Source organism: Ruditapes philippinarum, unplaced genomic scaffold (genome assembly GCF_026571515.1).
Source record: "Ruditapes philippinarum isolate M1 unplaced genomic scaffold, ASM2657151v2 ctg4012_1_1_1_1, whole genome shotgun sequence".
NCBI classification, from domain to species: domain Eukaryota; kingdom Metazoa; phylum Mollusca; class Bivalvia; order Venerida; family Veneridae; genus Ruditapes; species Ruditapes philippinarum.
Genome location: NW_026863603.1, coordinates 61,558 through 82,328, shown reverse-complemented (window position 1 = coordinate 82,328; position 20,771 = coordinate 61,558). Strand labels below are relative to the sequence as shown.

General features: G+C 33.5%; 3 protein-coding genes across 3 annotated transcripts; all 3 read left to right on the top strand.

Annotated features, from left to right (window-relative positions):
• The first annotated feature begins 1,873 nt into the window (after positions 1-1,873).
• Positions 1,874-3,866, top strand: LOC132722646 (uncharacterized). The gene is made up of 2 exons (XM_060707166.1): positions 1,874-3,165; positions 3,302-3,866. Exons 1-2 carry the CDS (start codon positions 1,874-1,876, stop codon positions 3,864-3,866), a joined length of 1,857 nt encoding a protein of 618 aa, XP_060563149.1.
• Positions 3,867-4,014: 148 nt separating this feature from the next.
• On the top strand, positions 4,015-4,452 carry LOC132722645 (uncharacterized). The gene has a single exon (XM_060707165.1). It carries the CDS (start codon positions 4,015-4,017, stop codon positions 4,450-4,452), a length of 438 nt encoding a protein of 145 aa, XP_060563148.1.
• Positions 4,453-12,437: 7,985 nt separating this feature from the next.
• Positions 12,438-16,455, top strand: LOC132722649 (parvalbumin alpha-like). The gene is made up of 3 exons (XM_060707170.1): positions 12,438-12,804; positions 13,873-13,958; positions 15,416-16,455. The coding sequence occupies exons 1-3, from the start codon at positions 12,664-12,666 to the stop codon at positions 15,636-15,638; spliced, it is 450 nt and encodes a 149-aa protein (XP_060563153.1). The 5' UTR covers positions 12,438-12,663; the 3' UTR covers positions 15,639-16,455.
• The last annotated feature ends 4,316 nt before the right edge of the window (positions 16,456-20,771 follow it).

Genomic DNA, 20,771 nt, shown 5'->3' with positions numbered 1-20,771 from the left:
TAGGACTTCTTAATTTTTTTGCTTTATTTCACATATATTTTTCTAAATCTTTTTTATGAGTTCATGTCAAATAGGCCGATCACCCTAGAATTCATTTTTAACTCCACTTTTTAAAGAAAAACTTTCATGACACATTTTACAATGATGGCAGTGGTGGCATCAACATAAGTTAACATTTTTAGCTTGACTAAACAAAGTATATGGAGAGCTGTCCTACTGCCCCGGCGTCGGCGTCAAGATTTAGGATTAAAGTTTTGGTGCAGTGAAATATTTTTCAGTATAACTTTTTCAATTCTTAAAGCAGCAAGCCTCCAGATTCATTATAATTTTCATGAAAATTTTAAAAATGTATCTGAATGTATAATTATGTGAAATAACTAAATGGAAGCCATTGACACATTATCAATGGCACTTACAAGCCATGTAAATTACCAAAAAAGTGGTCAAAATATGCATAATTAGCCCTTACTGTGCTTAGTAACACAGTAGACATATAGTTGTAAATACTAAAAAATCAGTCATTAACCGCACATAACATGTAACATATTCCTAAAATCGTAGTACATATTTCCCAAGTTTGATTTCATTGAAATATTTTGATTTATTTAGAGACATGCAGCTTTAAGTTATTAACTTCAAATTTCAAGTAAATGTTCCTTGTCATCAACCATAATTTATGTGACAAGGTTCATAACTCTAGCACCAATATATTCAAATTTATCTGCCCTTAAACTTAGAATTTTCCTTAATGAATATTATTTTTTTACTGTTACATAACTCAAGCTTGATTATTTCCAGAATTCCCCCCCCCTTTAACTTGGAATTTATGTTAACCAATGTTATTTTTTACTATAACTTCTTGTCATATGGATAAGCATTATAAAACGCAAGCTCCTGTTTTCCCAGAATTATATCCATTTAATTTTTGACCTTAGAATTCATTTGTAAATTGATTTTTTTCTAGTATTATCTTTGTTATTATAAATGGTATAGATCTACTCTAGACTTGAAATTGTCGTGAATTACACGATTTTGTTTTACTCCTAATCATGAGAATTATGTCTGTTTGTATTTGGCGGGAAAATATTATATTTATTTTACTCCAAAAGTTATGAATTGTGTATGTTTGTATTTGGCGGGAAAATATTATATTTCTTTTACTCCAAAACTTATGAATTGTGTATTTTGGTATTGGCGGGAATTTATTTCACTTATGAATTACCCCATATCATGATATTCATGACTTTTTAAATTGGCGGGAAGAAAACACTATATAAGTGAATTACAATCTTTATTTTGGTAGAAGCGTATAAGTGTAGAAGCGTAGAAGTGTAAAAAGTGTAAAAGAAGTGAAGTGTAGAAGTGTTAAAAAAGGTTGTTAAAAGGTGATTAAAAAGTATAGTTGGATGTAAAAGTGAAAATAAAATCTGAATATAAAAGTGAATTTTGTTGTCTTCAATGTAGTAAAAGTTAAAGGGAAATTAAAAGGAAAAAGTTTAGAAAATCTGCTACATTGAATTTGGCGCCGGAACCCGGGAATCGAGAATAGAATTTGAAGACTTTCCACAAAAAAGAATTTCTTCACAACGTATATATGATGTCTCTGTGAGATGCGAAAACAAATATCTTACAGTTGGAATGAAAGGATTCTCGATTCGGTCAAAGAAAATAGTGATGTATGGTATCCTGAAATGTGTTAGTGCGTGAAAACAAATTGAAGGCGAAGTGGCAACCAGAATCAATAAAGTGTTTCTCAAAGGAATATAAAAAGTGAACTAAAAAAAGTGTTGAATAAATTCAAGAATCACTGAGGTAAATTTTGAATAATTTTACTGTGATTTTTTTGTGTGTTTATAATATTTATATAATAATCATGAGTGACTTACCATATCTAAAAGGCGTGCGCACACGCTACTTTAATTTCCTTGAGAAGGAATTACGGACTGGAGATAATTTATTAGAAACAAGTATTGAGAGCAAAAGCCCAGAAGAATACAAGCAGCTGGAGCATTCTGTCAATGAAAGTAAACTTAAGATTGATATTTATATAGATAAGCTTACTGTTCAGTCAGAAAAGGTAGCGCGTGCAATTGGTGATTCAGATAGTGAATTTATTCAGGAGATGATTGAAATTGATTCGGTCTTGATTGATAGGGCTTTGTCGATAGCCTTTAAACTGAAAAATGTACAGACCGACCTGAAAAGCAAAATAGCAGAGAATATTATGAAAGAGGAGTCGGACGAAGAAGGATCAGCTTTACAAAAAATGTGTGAAGTTCAGATGAAACTTCAACAAGCCTTCTTTGAACATCAGCAAGAACGGGCAGAAGAGCAAATGAAAATGCAACAGAAATTCTTTGACAAGCAACACAGTCTCAAAATTAAGAGTGAGAATACTGTCAAATTGCCAAAGTTAGACATAGTTTCCTTCAATGGAAATAAACTGCAATGGATGGAATTTTGGGACTCTTTCTCTAGTGCTGTACATGAAAATGACAATCTGTCGCCAGTTGACAAGTTCAACTATTTAAAGGGAAAGTTGGTTGGAGAAGCTAGAGGTGCTATCGCTGGACTGACATTATCTAATGAAAACTACGGTATTGCCATAACAATTCTAAAGGAAAGATTTGGAGATAAACAAGACATTATAGATTTGCATTATAAGGGGCTGGTGAACGTTGCATCCGCTAAAGATACAACTGAAAGTTTGCGATTCTTTTATGACAAAATACAAAAGCACTTGAGAAGTTTGGAGGTTATGCAAGAGAGTTTGGAGCAACAAGTGTTCGTATCAATTATTCGGAGCAAACTACCAAGTGAAGTTCTTATGCATCTTGAAGTACAAAAGGGTGCAGACAATAAGTGGACGTTAACCAAGCTTCGTGAGTTTCTCAGACAGTATATTGTATCCAGAGAAAAGTCAGACAGACCGAAACCAGTCAGTGCTAATTTTGTATCTGATAGAAGAGTTAACCCACAGTTTCAAAGATCAACAAATACTTTTAAGAGCTACAGGGGTAATCCAACAACAAGTAACACTACCGGAGCTCTGACTGCATATGACAAGAAAGGACATACGCCTCTAACACATCATCAAAAACAACAACAACATAAGAGAATATGTAGATTCTGTAGTAAAAATCATTGGAGTGACGAATGTCCGAAGTTTAAAACAATCGACGAAAAGAAAAGCTCAAATAAAGGATGCTGTTACAAATGCTTAAGAGAAGGACACATGTCTCCTGACTGTAAAAGTATACGTGTTTTGTGTGTATTGCAATAAATCAAATGTACACCACAGAAGCTTATGCCCTGAAAAATTTAGAAAGGCATCTCTGCAAGAAAGTGTAAATTTGTTAGAAGAAGTAGCATGTGTGTCTGAAGATAGAGCAAAACCAAAGGAAATTCTTAGAAATTCTACGGATGATAAAGCTTGTATTGAAAGTGCTTTGTTATCTTCTAATGAAATAGTGATGATGCAAACATCGCGCACTGAGATTAGTGATCCAGACGGTCAAAATAAAAAGAAAGTAAGAATCTTATTAGATTCAGGGTCGCAAAGAACATACATAACTGAGAGACTGGCTAAATCTTTGAACCTCAAGAAGAAAAGTAGGCAAGAGATTCGTCTAGTTACATTTGGGAGTGACAAACCTAAAGTGATTAGAACCATGTCTACGCAATTGAATATTCAATTAAAGGATGGACAGAATTTCGCTATAACAGCAAATATTGTTCCAACAATTACAGGAAGCATTCAAAGAAAACCAGTGTCTATATCTAATAACGGAGAGTTCAAATCGTTAATCAAGAATCTTACTCTAGCGGATGATATACCGACTGAAAGAATACACAGATTCTATTGATTTGCTGTTGGGAAATGATTATTACTTAGATATAGTGTTAGGACATAAAATAGAAATTCAGCCAGGCTTATACCTCTTGTCATCAAAACTTGGTTGGATTCTTTCAGGAAGAACAAGTGAAATCGATGACAGCGTTACTGATGCCAATATGCTCATATTATCATATGGCAACAACATAACTAAGACACAAGTGTTTACAACAGTTGACACATGTGTTCCAAAATTACCTGACATAGAAGACTTTTGGAATATAGAAACAATAGGATTGAAAGATAGCACAAATGAAAGAACTGAGGATGATCAAGCGATAGATAAGTTCAAAGAAAGTTTTGTGTTCAAAGATAACAGATATTATGTCAAGTGGCCGTGGAGAGGCGACAATTATGAAATTCCAGAAAATCGTCCTCTAGCTTTTGGACGACTTAAGTCATTAGTGAAAAGGTTCAAAGATAACCCAGATGTATTACAGAAATATGATTCTGTTATTCAAGATCAGCTTGAAAAGGGAATTATAGAAAAAGTTGAGACCTCTGAAAAGAATAGACATATCCATTACTTACCTCATCACGCAGTGAATAAAGCCTGACAAATCAACAACAAAGCTGAGAATTGTGTATGACGCGTCAGCTAAATCAAAGGTTGAAAATAATAGTCTAAACGACTGCCTTTACAGAGGACCCGTGCTTTTGAATGACTTGTGTGGAATTCTGCTAAGATTTCGACTACATAAGATTGTTTTAGATATAGAGAAGGCTTTCCTCCAAGTTGGGTTGCAGAAAGATCAAAGAGATGTCACTCGTTTCATATGGTTAAAAGATATTGAACACCCAGACATATCGCAAAATCAGGTACAAGAATACCGGTTCTGTAGGATCCCCTTTGGAATTGTGTCAAGCCCTTTCTTATTGGGAGCAACAATTGATTATCACTTGGAGTGCTATAACAATGAAATCGCCAAGAAACTGAGACTAGATATTTATATGGACAATGTTGTAACGGGAACAGAAAACGTTGAAGCTGCGAAAGACTTGTATATTAGGTCCAAAAGAATTTTCGACGATGCCAGCATGAATCTTCGCGAGTGGGCGTCTAACAACAGAGACATGACAGAAAGTATTCCACCTGAAAACAGAGCAAATGAAACTGTGATTAAAGTGTTAGGTCTTGAATGGAACAGACATAAGGATACATTGGCGATACAGAAAGTGAATAAATCGACAACTCAGTGTGTAACTAAACGTGTCATTTTTGAGCAAAATTGCCTCTGTATTTGACCCTCTAGGTATATTTGCACCAGTTACGCTTAGAGGAAAAGTACTCATTCAAACACTGTGGAAGAAAAAAGTCGATTGGGACCAGCCAATTGACGAAGAAGACATTGTTGTATGGCATGAAATCCAACGAGATCTCAGTGAAATAAGTGAACATGCCAACCCACGATGCATTGTAAGTGAAGGTGATAACAAAAATATTCTTGTGTGTTTCTGTGATGCCTCTACCAAAGCATACGCTACCGTTATATATTTGATGCAGAAAAGGAATTCACAACAGCACATCGAAATAGTATTTTCAAAGACTCGACTTGCTCCAACTTCAAACATCAGTATTCCACGACTTGAACTCCTTGCTGTACTTATAGGGGTACGATGTTTAGCCTTTATACAAGAGCAAATAAAGATGCAAATTGACGAAGTTCATTTTGTTCTCAGATTCTCAGTGTGCATTAAAATGGATTATGTCGGAAAACAGCTTCCGTTGTTTGTTAGAAATCGAGTTACTGAAATAAAGGACCACAAACATGTGTCCTTCCATTATGTTACGTCTAGAGACAATCCTGCTGATATAGCCAGTCGGGGTTGCTCTACAAAAGATCTTGTGAAAAATTCGTCATGGTGGCATGGTCCTGAGTGGCTATTGCAAGACATTTCCGAAAGGACATTAGATGAGTTAACGTTTAAAGAAGATGATAGAATGGACAAAGCAATGGCAACAAAATGTAATGTAAAAGAAAAGAAGAAAAGTGAAAGTGTGTGTGTTTTCTGCATATGGAGCAAAGAACGAATGTTTTCCTTCGTGTGCTCCATTTGAAATTGATCAAACAAAATATTCTTCGATGACGAAGCTATTACGTGTCACAGCATATGTTAAAAGAGCAATCGGTAAAATGAAAAAGGAAAACTATGATTCACATATTCCAACATCGAAGGAAATTCAAGAAGCTGAAAATATGTGGATAAAACATGCGCAATACAAACATCTTTTGGACGTTTATGAGTCTATCAGAGGAAAGAAAAAATGCAATTTACAGCAGCAACTGGGTGTGTTCATTGATATAAACGGCCTTTTGAGGTGCAAGGGTCGTTTAGAAAATGCTTGTTTTAAACGGAGTTTGCTAGACATCCGTTATTGCTACCTCGCGATGATCCTTTAACAATGTCAATTGTCGAAAGGGAACATAAGCGTTTGCTTCACTCAGGTGTGTCTCAAACACTAAGTCAACTTAGATATCGTTACTGGATACCGAGCGGAAGAGCTACGGTACGAAAAGTTTTCATAAGTGTTTAGTGTGTCGTCGAGTTGAAAGCGGAGCGTATAAAATGCCTCTTATGGCTCCGTTGCCTCGTTCAAGAGTTACAAAATCAACACCTTTCAGTCATATTGGATTGGATTATCTCGGGACCATTATACATAAGGGACAATCAAAACCATAAAAAAGGTGTGGGTGTGCCTATATACATGTATGGTCACACGTGCAGTTCATCTAGAAATGGTCAAAGACATGACAACAAATGCATTTTTAAACAGTTTTCAGAGATTCATAGCATGCAGAGGAAAACCACAAGAGTCATCAGTGACAATGCGTTACATTTTTAAGCTGGCAAAACGTACAATTTGAGTTGCTATGGAGTTTAATTTTGAAAAGTGATGATGTTCAAACCTACAGTTCTTGTGAGGGTATTAAATGGAGGTTCATTGTAGAAATCGCTCCGATGGATGGGCGGCTTCTATGAAAGACTTGTTGGTTTAACTAAAAGAAGTTTACGTAAATCTATTGGAAGAAAGTTATTGGACAGCGACCAGCTTATAACTATCATAAAGGAAGTTGAAGCTATTGTGAACTGTCGCCCATTAAGTTTATGTTGGAGAAGATATAAACTCCAATATCACGCTGACACCTTCACAACTCATATGTTTGAACCCGAATGTTGGGTTTCCTGAAATTGAAATATCTTCAGATGACCCAGATTTTAAGGTGATAGAAAGTTCAGAGGATAAATTGTTGGCAATATGGAAAAAAGGACAGCGGCTTTTAGATTCCTTCTGGAAAATATGGAAAGACGAATATTTATGTAGTCTTAGGGAAAGAACTCAAACAAATCTGAAACAAGGAAAACATAAAGTTCAATTTAATCCAAATGTAGGTGATGTAGTGCTTATCAAAAGATAATACTAGTAGAGGTAGCTGGAGGCTAGGAAAAGTCATTCATCTGTATGTTAGTTTCCGATGGTTGTGTTCGTTCTGCAGATATTGAAACTGCATCCAAAAAAGTGCTTAAAAGACCTTTAAGCTTACTTTATCCTATTGAAACTTCAAAAACTTCTTATTCCAGAGACAGAGGATATAAGACCAAACGCAAAGAAAGAAACTGGTATACGTCCCGAGGAGAAAGGCACGGGCAAAATTTACGAAATTACGCCTTAATATTTAGTATTACAAACCCATAGGTATTAAACGACGAATACTTTGGTTGTTGGGGAAATCCCATACAGCGGGGAACCAGTTTGAATTATTTATTGAAAGAAGTGTGGAATACTATTTATGCACGGACATTCAAAGCATTAAGGAATATAATATGTTTCATCCTTGAAGAAATTGTACGAATAACATAGGGTTACGAATAATTTTATATCACGTGACGGTACGGCGCGAACAAAATTGGGGCATGTTAAACACACTGGTGATTTTACGCGCGAATAAGTTGGAGCAATTCTATACAGTAAATTTTTTGGCGGCAAAAAATCCTTGATATCCGTGCAACTGACGAGTATTGGTATTATTTGTGTTCAGAAGCTCATTGACAGTTCAGGATAACCAAAGTAAATTATAATTTTTTGTAACATAGTTATTGAAATGGATCGGCCGAGTGTGCTTTTTTGTAATAGAGATTATAAGCAAAAGAGAACTTAGGCTAAGGCACATGATGGAAAAAACATCACAGCTCTCTAGGGGAGTTTCAAGTGCCCTATCCAAAGGCTGTAAAGGGACTAGCATAAGGAGGGATTATCTTAAAGAACATTTGAGTTAAGAATACATGGCATGGACCGCTGTTAAAATGCCACGAGAATAGGTTCTGCTATTTATCTCGCAAGAAACTGGAGATATCAGACAATGTTGCAAAGAAAAACATTGACAATGATGCTTCAGAAGGAAAGCGGTTCTATTCTCCAAACGTATTCATGTGAATATTGCCACACCATAAATAGTGATCTTGAGGAGATTAGCAGTGACGCCTTAATTCTGATATAAGTGATGTTGCATTTGCGACGACTGAATGACCGATAACAGAAGAGAGTTACAAGGTATGTTTTCTCATGATATAAACAATATCGAGAGGCAAGTGGTAATTGGATTGGATACAAACATGCAAAGCTTGACCGTTTACGGTGGCTCCTAATACGATAATATAAGATCTACTTGCTAATTCATAGAAGCTGATGACGCTTCCGTGTCGACCAAAAGTAGTCTTTATGCTGCAATACATAGTGACATGATGATTGCGGCGGACCATGTGCAAAAAATTGACCCTTATTCGAACAGCAGGGTAGTGATAGGCATGTCTCGTCGCAGATATGAATAATATATCGTAACCTGATGACGCTTGTCCTTGTGCAAAAACAACGATTATTTTCATGAACAATAATGTAAAATGATGGCTTGTCTTCTGCTTCTAATGATTACGGCAATGGAGACGAGACAAATGCGAGAACATAAATGTTGAACATTAGATTTATACATTGAAGTTATGAAGCAGATGGACATTATGTGCAGTAGTGATGTATATGATGATGTTGATTGATACAAATTCGGATACAGACGATTCAGAAATCGAGATTATTGATATATCTGATGGAAGATGAAGGACAGGAAATAGAAAGACACACGTTGTGCACAGAAGTTGAAGTCTGGACTAGGACAGGTTATCGCACTATACTACATATAGAGGGGAAGAACCTGTATTTTGTCGCGTTGAATATGAAGACGATTACCATTGCTATACAATGCAATAAATGAATAGTAATGTACTGAGGTACTGACTTATAGTTCAACAGAACAAGGGATGTTCTATATCGTATTTTGCTTGACATTTATATAAAAACCTACTGAAACAAGTTGAACTGTTTATATGTATAAATGTTACATACATAATTGCTTTGAAACATATATTTTAAATGTTTATAAATTGAAGAGATTGTTTAAGAAAACAGGAGTATGTTTCGTTCATTATGTTTAATAATATGTTTGCCATTATGCCTATTTGTTTAAATTTATAATGCGCAGTATGAGTTTAATTTTCTTAAGAAGAAGTTTGTTTCAGATTCTTGCATTTTGAGAATATTTAAAGAGCAAAATTTAATATGTACCAATTTTAGTGAAAGATATCATATTTTAATTTTTGTTGGCCGGAGTGTCGTGAATTACACGATTTTTGTTTTAGCTCCTAATCATGAGAATTATGTCTGTTTGTATTTGCAGGGAAAATATTATATTTATTTTACTCCAAAAGTTATGAATTGTGCATGTTTTGTATTTGGCGGGAAATATTATATTTCTTTTACTCCAAAACTTATGAATTGTGTATTTTGGTATTGGCGGGAATTTATTTCACTTATGAATTACTCCATATCATGATATTCATGACTCTTTAAATTGGCGGGAAGACAACACTATATAAGTGAATTACAAATCTTATTTTGGTAGAAGCGATATAAGTGGTAGAAGCGTAAGAAGTGTAAAAAGTGTAAAAGAAGTGAAGTGTAGAAAGTGTTAAAAAAAGTTGTTAAAAGGTGATTAAAAAGTATAGTTGGATGTAAAAGTGAAAATAAAATCTGAATATAAAAGTGAATTTTGTTGTCTTCAATGTAGTAAAAGTTAAAGGGAAATTAAAAGGAAAAAGTTTAGAAAATCTGCTACAGAAATGAATAATTGTTCTTTATCATTACTCACATCCTGCATGACAAGGTTCTTAAATCTAGAATCTTTTTTTCAAGAGTTATTTCCTCTTTGAACTTATAATTTTACTTTAAAAACTTCAAATTATTTTTGCTTTTATCATTTCTGTTTTTGAAGGGATTGGCTTCAAATTTCAGATTACAGAAATATATTTATATCATAATTGATTTTTTATTTCAGTTTTAATTAGTCGAGCTTCGCTGTCTCCTGTGACAGCTCTTGTTGGTTAAGTTGTCATTTATGGTCATTTACTTCAATACTTATTTTTTTTTGAAAACCAATAAAGCTGGGAAGTTGTCATACGACCTTTAAAAGTGACAGTGATTGTTAAAAACACAGCAAAACATAAAACCTAAAAAAAAAACAGAACTTACCGCTTCAAGTACAAAGGTCAAGGTCACTAGGTCCTGTAAGTTCATCTTTTGTCCCAGATATAAGTCCCTGATGAAAAACTCTTTAGTTATGAAATGAAGTGAAATGGATATTAAAATATAAAAGAGGATACTGCAAAAGTATATTTTCTTTTTGTTCTTAAGAAGTTACTTCCCTTCAAAAAATGCAGTATTGCAAATAAAGTTTTGCCGAAAGTGCCTGACATCATTTGTGTGTTCAAACAGGAGGCTTAACCATATACTTTCTTGATTTTTATTAGGAAATTAACTTTTATTATTTTCAACCATTTTACGCTTATAACCTTTTTAATAAGGAAACTTTTCCCAGATACAGAAGTGTATTACGGAAGCGCCCATTTGCCAATTTAACATGTTCTATAAAAAACTGATAACTCCTACGTAGGAGATAAAAAAAAGCCTAATTATGAGTTTATATGTCCTACCTAGGACTTAATTCATGTAAGTCCTACGAAGGAGATAAAAGCTTAATAGGAGAGGGTTTTTTTTTTTTTTGGGTTTTCATCATCTTTGGGGTTTTCTTTTCGGTTTTTCAAACGGAACACCGGTTTTTTTCAAACCAAACTCTTCTTGTATTTGGCAAGGTTTCATTATTTTGATTTGTAGAAATATAAAAAACCCGAAAAAGGAAAATACAAAAAAAATGGATTATTAACCAAAGAAACATTGTTGAAAATTTAAAATATCAAAAGGTTCAAACGATTAACAACAAACTTTTTTTGAAAGTTAAAGTTTTCTACTTTTAATAAATCGCCCCCAGGGAAATAAGTTTGTTTAAACCAAAAAAAAACTTTCCGTATTTTTTGTTTCAATTTGGGATGAATTTTTATAAAATATGCTTAAAACCCCAAAAACAGTTAAAATCTTTCAATTGCGAAAAAAGTCTTTATTCCCCGAGTCGTTATTTTATCTCAGCATAGGGGTGAAAAAAAGTTATCGACCGAAAATTGACAGAAATAAACTTAAAGTCACTGACAACTAACAGAGATGTTCTATGTTTCGTTCTTTTAACTAAACCTGTAACCAGCTTAATTTGTGTAACATATTTGACGTACCTTGAATTTGGAACAGTCCATTCGGAGTTTTAGGAATTTGTGTATAAAAAAAAAAGCAACCTACAGAATAGAACTGCCAGACAACACAGAAGCGCTAGCTGGCCTGGCTAAGACCAATTACTTTCGGTTGTAGAAGGAATACTATAAGAATGGAGAAAATGCTGATAAATTGTAATCTGCACTATTTGGAAAGTTTAAATGAGTTATTATGATTTATAAATCTTGTATAATGTATGTTCTAGCTCGTCTAAGTGGAAGTTCATTCAATAAGTTCAATATTAAAAAACAAAATAAAAAGGAGCTTCAAACAGTATAAATCATGGTTTTCACCGCCTGGTGGCTTATAGGCTTAAGTAAATAAGTAAACTATCGCTGTATCTTTGCTTTTTCCAAATTTTTGATTTTCAATGGATTTTAAGTCTCGAGACGTAAGGAAAATGTTCATATTTTTGCCTTGATTGATAATCCGTGAAGAAAATAGGGATTAAAAAAGATATTCAGCTTGTACTTTTAAAAATACGCTACAATATTCATTTATAAGTGTCAGTATAAATCTAATATCTATACCCACGTCAGAATACTAAAACTAAAAAATACTTTAAATTCTATTTGATGTAACTATTTAAACGTTTAATAGATACCATTAATTGACTGCTGTGGTTATATATTTCTAAATGAAAAAACACGAATGGTAAATATTTTGGTTCATCATCGTTTGTCACGTGATCAGCATTGTCATGTGATCATTATTTCATTTCATTAACTATGTATGACAAGGTTTATATGAGATAAAACTTGTCAATCTCTACCTGCCCGCCTGTTCAACCTACAACGACATTCCTTAAGTGTTTTTGTGGTGAATTATACTTGTTTTGATATAACACCACACCGACAAATATAGTATAAATTTATATTTATTCATTCATTCATGACTATTTTTACTATCCGTGTTGAGGCGATCAATATTTAGTAAAAGTTGAGAGTTGCGGAGTGTTTTCTAGAGATATTTGAGACTTGATATACAACATAGGATAATATTGTACTGAGTAGAACTGCAGTTTGTTAACTTAGGGTTAAGTAAGGATAAACTGAATAAAAAAATGGCGGGAACTGTATCACGCAGCCAGGCGGAAGCATACTGGAAGAAGTATAACAAAGATGGAAATGATGTATTGACAGTGGAGGAGGTTAAACAATGTCTCCAGGAAGTATATGATAGTGCAGATGACTTTGATGTTAAGGTATGTAGGATAATTATGTCTAGCAATAAAACACTCATTAAAACCTGGGCGTGGTTACTAAATGTTATGGTGACAGGGCTTGTGGGTTCGAGTTTTACTAGAGTATCGATATGGCACATCACTTGGTAATAGTCCAGGAAATGAGCTGAAAGTAACCTAAATAAGCTTTTGTCATGAACAAGCGAGTATGATTTAAGACGTGTAAGTTTATAATACATCAACCGAACGGTTTGCTAGCCGGCCATAGCAGTTCAGGGCGGACGTTTGATATACAAAAGTTGAAATTTGATATTTAGCTTACATTCACGTGCATATTATACATATGGATATCAGAAGTAAAGGTACAAGTCTTCCTATATGTATGATTTGCATGCAAATGTGTGTGCTTTTCTTCGCTGGCGATGAGGGTTTAACAGCAAAGTTCAAATTTATTACATCATGTAGTGTATATGCTAGTTTTATACAGTCATTTACAGTTATCCTAAAAAGGGTATTTCATCACTATAATTTAATAGCTGTCACAGCAGAAAGACACATTGCCGATAATTTAAAAGCAAACATCAAAATTTTAAACATTTTTTTTGTATTTCGTTTTATGACTTAAAAAAACCCCAACTGGGCTTTAATAAGTTATTGAATATCCAGTATACAGTTTTACAGGGTTACCAAGATTTTACAAAGGTATAAATCAATCATTTAAAAATCTCGTATTTGAGAAACATCACCATGTCTACAACCTGAATTTGCAGGCAAGACACATAACAGCACTGTTTGTGTTATATTTTGTTAATGATTTTTCTTTTTGTCGAATGCCCTATAAAAAATGCAAGTTTACTCCGTTTGTAAATAGGGTAACAATTTTATGAAACGTCCATTTTATACGACGTCAGCATCCTTAAGAATCTACTCGTATTACTAAATCTATAATGGAAAAGCGTAATTTAATGACTAGTGTTTAAGATCAGCTCTAGCATTTAAAACTTTTAGCATATTAGGAGAATGAATTATCTGGTATTTTTTCAGCACTAAAAATTACATGTATATTAAATTTGTGTCATTGTTTTACAGGATAAATTTGCATTTTTTGGGCAGAAAGAACAAAAGGACCTAACAAAAGATGAGTTTATAAAAGGAATGATGAGGACGGAAAAATGGTAAGTATATAACTTTGTATTACAATTATACATGTTTACTACACCATGTTCATATCTTACCTAATGTATTAAACTTTTTTAAGTGTGTAGTATATATATAATCATTAAATAATATAGGATATTTACACATGAGAGATCACAAGTAAATATATTACCTCTCATAAAATGAATCATTTACATTTACTTAAATATTAGTGTAAACATTATTTATTTAATAAATTGCACATAAGATAACATTTACAAACATTTCACGAGAGCAAAATTCAGTCTGAATTGGAAAACAAGTAAAACAATAATTATGTCAATTCCTCTCCAGCAAAGATAAAGATACAAAAATGTTGCGGTTAGATCTAAGCTCTTTGAATGTATAACTAAAGCCCCAGTCACACTAGAGCTTACGACCAGTATTGAGCAGTTCACGATCACCAGTGACCTCTGGTCGCGGACAATCTTTAAAACGTCTTACGACGGTCATCGGTGATCTTTGGCAGTCGCAGGTTATCTTATTTAGGTCCCACGACCAATTTCAGTCGTAAAGAGGTTTTTGAGCTTGCACAAAAACCTCCTTGCGATCAAACAGGTCGCTAGTGATCTTATAAGGTCTTAAGGCTGTCGCACGATGGTCGTTCGGAAGTGCGACAATCTTACGACAGTCTTTACAAATTGCCACTAGTCACTGATAATCCTAAGTAGTCTTTAGTAATTGTGTGATGGTCGTACGACAAGTTGTAGGTGCTCGCATGTTATGACACGAGTAGTCGTAAGTAATCCCATGCAATCTTGAGACCATCGTACGTTTACTTATGACCTGTCGTACGATTGTCAATGTTGACTTGTCTTACGATACTCGCAAACGTAAATTTATCTGTGCATAAATGGCTTTGGTCGCAGACAATCGCTGATGATCGTCAGTTTTACAAGTCGCCGGTGGTCGCAAGTAATCGTAAGCTCTAGTGTGACTGGGGTTTAAGATAACTTATGGAAAAAAGATAGAAGAAAGAAAGAATATAAGGAGAAATATGATTGAATATATCCGAATTTAATACCTAAGATAAACATGTAAACTTATAGGTTCAGCAATAGCAATGTTTTCACATACTCGTAGATAAATCCTTAAAGCCTATATGCTTGAATTTTACTGATTAGTTCATAAGATTTACTGTAACGTAAAGGAGATGAACCAATATGATAATTAAAATTTTGCGTTGTTGCAAAACAAATTACTGAAATTTTTACTGTATAAAAATGGTATTAATTCGAATTTAAGCGAAAAAGTTTCCTCTTTATTCTGTCGTACGCGGAAAAGCACAAATGTGTCTTTAAACAAATAATTTAACACTAGTGAGATATATTATGCATTTTGCATTTTGTAAAACAAAAATAGTACATTTCTCAAGTATAGAAGTCGTTGTGGATGCCCGCATTTTATGTATTTGGAACTTCCTATGTTTTTACAGTATAGATTTGAAGAAGGTGTTTAAAGCGATGGATAAAGACGGAAACGGAAGTCTAAGTAAAGAGGAGCTTGAATCCGGCCTCGCTGCCAATGGTTTCGAGGGGGAAGTGGCTAAATGTATCGTAGAAGAACTGGAATTTGACGGTGATGGAAAGTACAATGTTGATGAATTCCTAGAGACAGTTGCATTTAGCGAACAATTTGCGCAAACGTACGGATGTTAGACTGTTATATGTATTGAAAGTGCAATTATATAATGGCGGCATGTAATATATTGCGATGCTCCAACTAGCTGCGGCTATTGTAAACGGCGTCAACGAAATCATATAATATGTGTTAATCACTATGCTATAGTTTTACTTTGTAAACTGCCAATGACTAAAACTTGTTTTATGTTTAAATATATTGCCTATTTTAGGTTTTATCCCTATGCTTTGCATATTGGTATATGTTCAAGAACTTTAAGTGAAATTATATTTTACTTTAAATCCTGTCTAGATGTATCTTGATAATCTCTACTTGCCACACACATTTTCAGGCCAAAAGATAATTAAAAGTCCAATCCAATGAAATCTGAATATATTCAAACTGACCATTAAAGCAAAGTGCTTTGACCTAGGAACTTTAAACTTCTTATGTAGATAACCCTGATGAATTCTATCAGCCACACAGGAGTGTCTGTGGCTGAGTGGTTAAGGTCTTTGACTTTGAAGCACTTGCCCCTCACCTCTATGGGTTTGACTCTGGCTTGGGACTTTAGATTCTTTGAAGCGATGAAGCTAATTTAATCTATTCAGCTAGCTTTCAGACAGTCATAGGAACTTCCACCTAGGTCCCCACTTGTCCCTGAAACATTGTACAGGGTGCAAATTAGGTGTTCCTCCACCAGTACCACTGGAAAGGCTCCATATGAACTTTAAAAGTGCCAATAAGACAAAACAAAATCTCAAAGCAAAACCAGAAGTAAAAAGGTCAGGGTCACTAGATCCTATAATATTAAAACATAAAACTGGTCATTAAATCAAAATGCATTAAGTAAAATATTTCAATCTTTGCAACTATGTTGATGTACCTTTATTAGTCCCAACCCGAATTAGTGTTATCCGTATCAAATGTCAAGGTCACACACACTTATATAAACTGCTTTGAAATCAAAAAGGTATGTTTTTGTTTATTACTCTTTTTGTTGGAAATGACTGAAAACCAGAAACGCTCCACTATAGCTATTTCCCGCTTCTTTTGGTATCTGTTGCTAGCAGAACTACTTTATGAAACAAATGTGATAACGAACTTGCAACTTGAAGCGGGCCAGAATTTTTATGCAGTTTTGTGGATACTACGCAGTTCATATTGTTTTATCAGTCGTCTTTTACCCTCAAATCAATTATATACTCTTTTCAGAGTTAACCATAAACTTCAAAATATAAGTTTACATCATTTATTAAAATTTCATTAAAAAGAGATATTTACTTTCGACGAAAATAATGGTTTGTACGAAAAGATACGACACAGTTGAAAATAACGCTTATTTTTGAAGCTTGAAGCTGTAGCTGTAAAAGTTTGTTTGTACCTACGTATTAGCTTGGAAAACCCAAATATTCTTTATTCCGAATTAAGTCTATTTTAATTCCAGAATACCGTCCCAGGATGATAACATGAGCCTTTGTTTACCTAACAAAGATTAATAATAATGCGAAAAATATTGTTGAAGTATTTATTGAATACACAAACAATAACACAAAGTAAAACGTTATATTTTCATGTGCTTTGATAGCGCAGTGGGTAGAGCGACCGTGTCAGTGTTGTATTAATTGGGTGATTTAGGTATCTTTTTTCCTTATTTTACCAGGTTTGTATGAGATAGAATATTTTGTATGCACTTGTGTAAAGTTAGAGAGAACGTCAAACATCAGGAAAAAGCATTATTAGAAATGTAATAAAAAGATATAATGAAGTAATGTGTTTTTCAGTTGCCCCGTACTTCACTTCAGTGTTGTTATATTTTCTGGTCCTTCGGGATCATTGATGCCAACACTATAAAGTACTGAGAATTGAGTACCGCTCAAGCCGGTGCTAGGGGGCGTGAGGGATGTTGCACTTATTCATTATCCCTCATGTACAGACTCAATCAAACCTAGTCTGCAATTCTTATGTTATTTTGTTGCGATTAATGCTTCCGAGGGATTACTTTGTTTCCAGAACTTTGTACTTCACAACAGCAGGTGTCAAGTGCCGTGTGGCAGCCGTAAAAAGTTGCCCCGTACTTCACTTCAGTGTTGTTATATTTTCTGGTCCTTCGGGATCATTGATGCCAACACTATAAAGTGTTGAGATTTGAGTACCGCTCAAGCCGGTGCTAGGGGACGTGAGGGATGTTGCATTTATTCATTATCCCTCATGTACAGACTCAATAAAACCGAGTCTGCAATTCTTATGTTATTTTGTTGTGATTAAACGACGCAATTGTGTTTTGTTGCAGTCTTTTAAATGGTCACAAGTTTGGCAATATATGTCTATTTTACCGAATAATCACTTGCCCTTGATAAAAACCATACTTTGATTCCCAGCCCTAATACTTGTATACCATCGAAATAGTAAAATGGATGAAAAGCCATGAACAGCCGGAATATACTCCTACTGTTGACAACCTTAAGCATGTGAGATTCAGATTTAATTCAAGCAAAATTTACAGCTGACAAAATGGGTTTTAGACATAAAATGTAAAGGGAGGCTATTCCTAAGACGAATTTTCCTTTTGTTCTATAGTAGTTACTTTCCTTATTATAAATATAAGAATATACTTTCCTGATTCAAATAAGGAAGTGAACTTTTATGACTTGATTTTACAATTGTGATATTTTTTTCCGAGTTATTTTCAGCACGCTTCACTGTACAACGGACATATAAAGTGAATTTCCGGAATGATGTCTGTAGATATTGATAAACTGTCACACACAGATATAAACAAACTGAATGTATTGTCAGACTGAAATTAAGCCGACAAAAGTGATTTTAACACATGTCTATAACTATTTGTTTGACAAACATATAGCTTTTGTAGCAATACGATACCGTGTGCGCGGAAGTCATTGACATCGTATAGTTACATGTCTGGTTTGACAAAACAAAATTTGAAACCGCTTTCTTTTCTTTTAACGTTTATCTCAGCTTATACCACCTTAGTTTATGTGAACTCAATAAATTTATCAACATAAAGATGCACAGTCTTTATGGAGAATAATTCCATATCGCCTGCGTCGGCTTAATAGCTCTTTTTTAGTATTGAAATTGACAACAAAAACTCATATCTGGTTGACTGTTTTGTCTAACGACTGGATAAAACTTCTTTGAAATAAATATAGACACTCTTATAAAGCCCATTAGCCATCCAAGGTGTCATTTATTTCTTCATTTAATTACCGTATTTTCCGGAAATAACATTATTAAGCAGAACAAACATGCATTAGTTCAGCTTCTTTTCAACCATTTTAAGCGTATATCTTTGTTAATAAGGAAACCTTTCCCAGATACTGAAGTTTACAGAATGATAGAGTGCGGTTTTTGCCCTGTGTTAAAGTACATTCATTAGAATAGGCTATTTTGTCTATTAATGATTTGGATAAATTGGACACGTGTGTTCGAAGTTAAATTAAGTGATTTATGCCAATTTTGCATCATTAAATAAAAATTACTGACTATAATGATTTAAAAAACGGCTGGCTTTGAAAATAAATCCCTTGTTTTTTTTATTACAGATCATATATCACAATAAAATCTCAGTAGGATAAAAATTTCTTGAGAGAAAAAAAAAACATCGACAATTCTAGAATACCTTGGCTAATTCTAGAATACTATAGCCAATTCCAGAACAACAGTACCAATTCTTAATAAACAAGACCAATTTCTAAAAAAAAAATAACAACGCCAATATCAGAATAACAGGGCAAATTCTAAAATAAAATACAAATCGTAAATACTAGAATATCAGGGTCAATACAAAATGGAATCAGTTTGATTAATTTAGAAGCAGGGTCTGTATCACGGGCTACATGTTGCCTCACTTTATTTATATTTTATGCCGCTTTATGTTTGGTTACATTCTGTTTTTACTTATTTATGAACTAATAATTGATTAATTATATTTTTTGTAAAAAGCATACATTTTCAATGACGTTTATTTCTGTGGTACTTGCCCAAGCATGCAATTGAAGGATCGTGATGTTGGTTTCCATTTCTATTTCCTCTTTTGCGACATCAGATATTTCGTTTGATCTCTGTGAAAATCGACATACAATTTCTTCTTCTTCATTTTGTCTCGTCAGATTATTTTTTTTTTAATTTTTTTCTTCAAAATCTTAAATTATTAACATTTAGTTTTCTATTTACTTTTTACTGTGAATTGTATAAAGCAGGTTTTAATTTTAAAAGTGTTAACTTTTGGTACAAATGTTCAGAATTGTATATAAATTGTATTTAAGTGTTATCGAAGATAATATTAGCGATGTCCATTTAATAGATGACGGATTGTCTGAAGAAACTATATTTCACCAAAAATGACGGATAAATGTGTCAGTTAACTAATGGTTTTTCAAATATGCATTTGTTTTGTTTTGTTTAAACTGGTGTTTCTATGTAACCACTTTAAAAGTAATATAAAGATGAAGATATACAAAGTTCTATTCTTTAACTGAAGAAACATATTTGTTGTTGTTCTGTATAACTGATACAAATATTAAACTAAGTCGTCCTTTTTTAAGAAGGTGGCATTTTTGTTGATATGTGGAGTATATAGAGGATATTTGTTTGTTTGTGTGTAAGATGAAATTTTATTTTATCGAGTGGGCTTTAAAAACAGTATTCTCTCTCTTTTTATTTTATGCTTAAAAACAAGTTAAAACGAAATTTCCTTGATATTAACTTCAATATTAAAATCAATTATTTTTACGACCAAGACTTATTGTATTTCAGAGACTAAAGAGACTAAAGCTGTCAATGGGGAAAACAGATTTTAATATTATCGTTAATATTAAGGAAATTTCGTTTTAACTTGTTTTTAAACATAAAATAAAAAGAAAATTTGTTTGTTTTGTTGTGTAAGATGTAATTTTATTTCATCTCGTGAACTTTAAAAAACAGTATTCTCACTCGTGGCTACGCCACTCGTGAGAATTCTGTTTTTAAAGCCCACTCGATGAAATAAAAATTCATCTTACACACAAACAAACAAATATCCTCAATATAAAAAATTATTCCTAGATCTATGTGTTGCATTTAGAAATAAAAAGAAAATCGACTCTTTAAAACCAAAAGTGACAAGTTTTTTTTAAAGAGAAACGTCCATTTCCCGTTTGTCATGG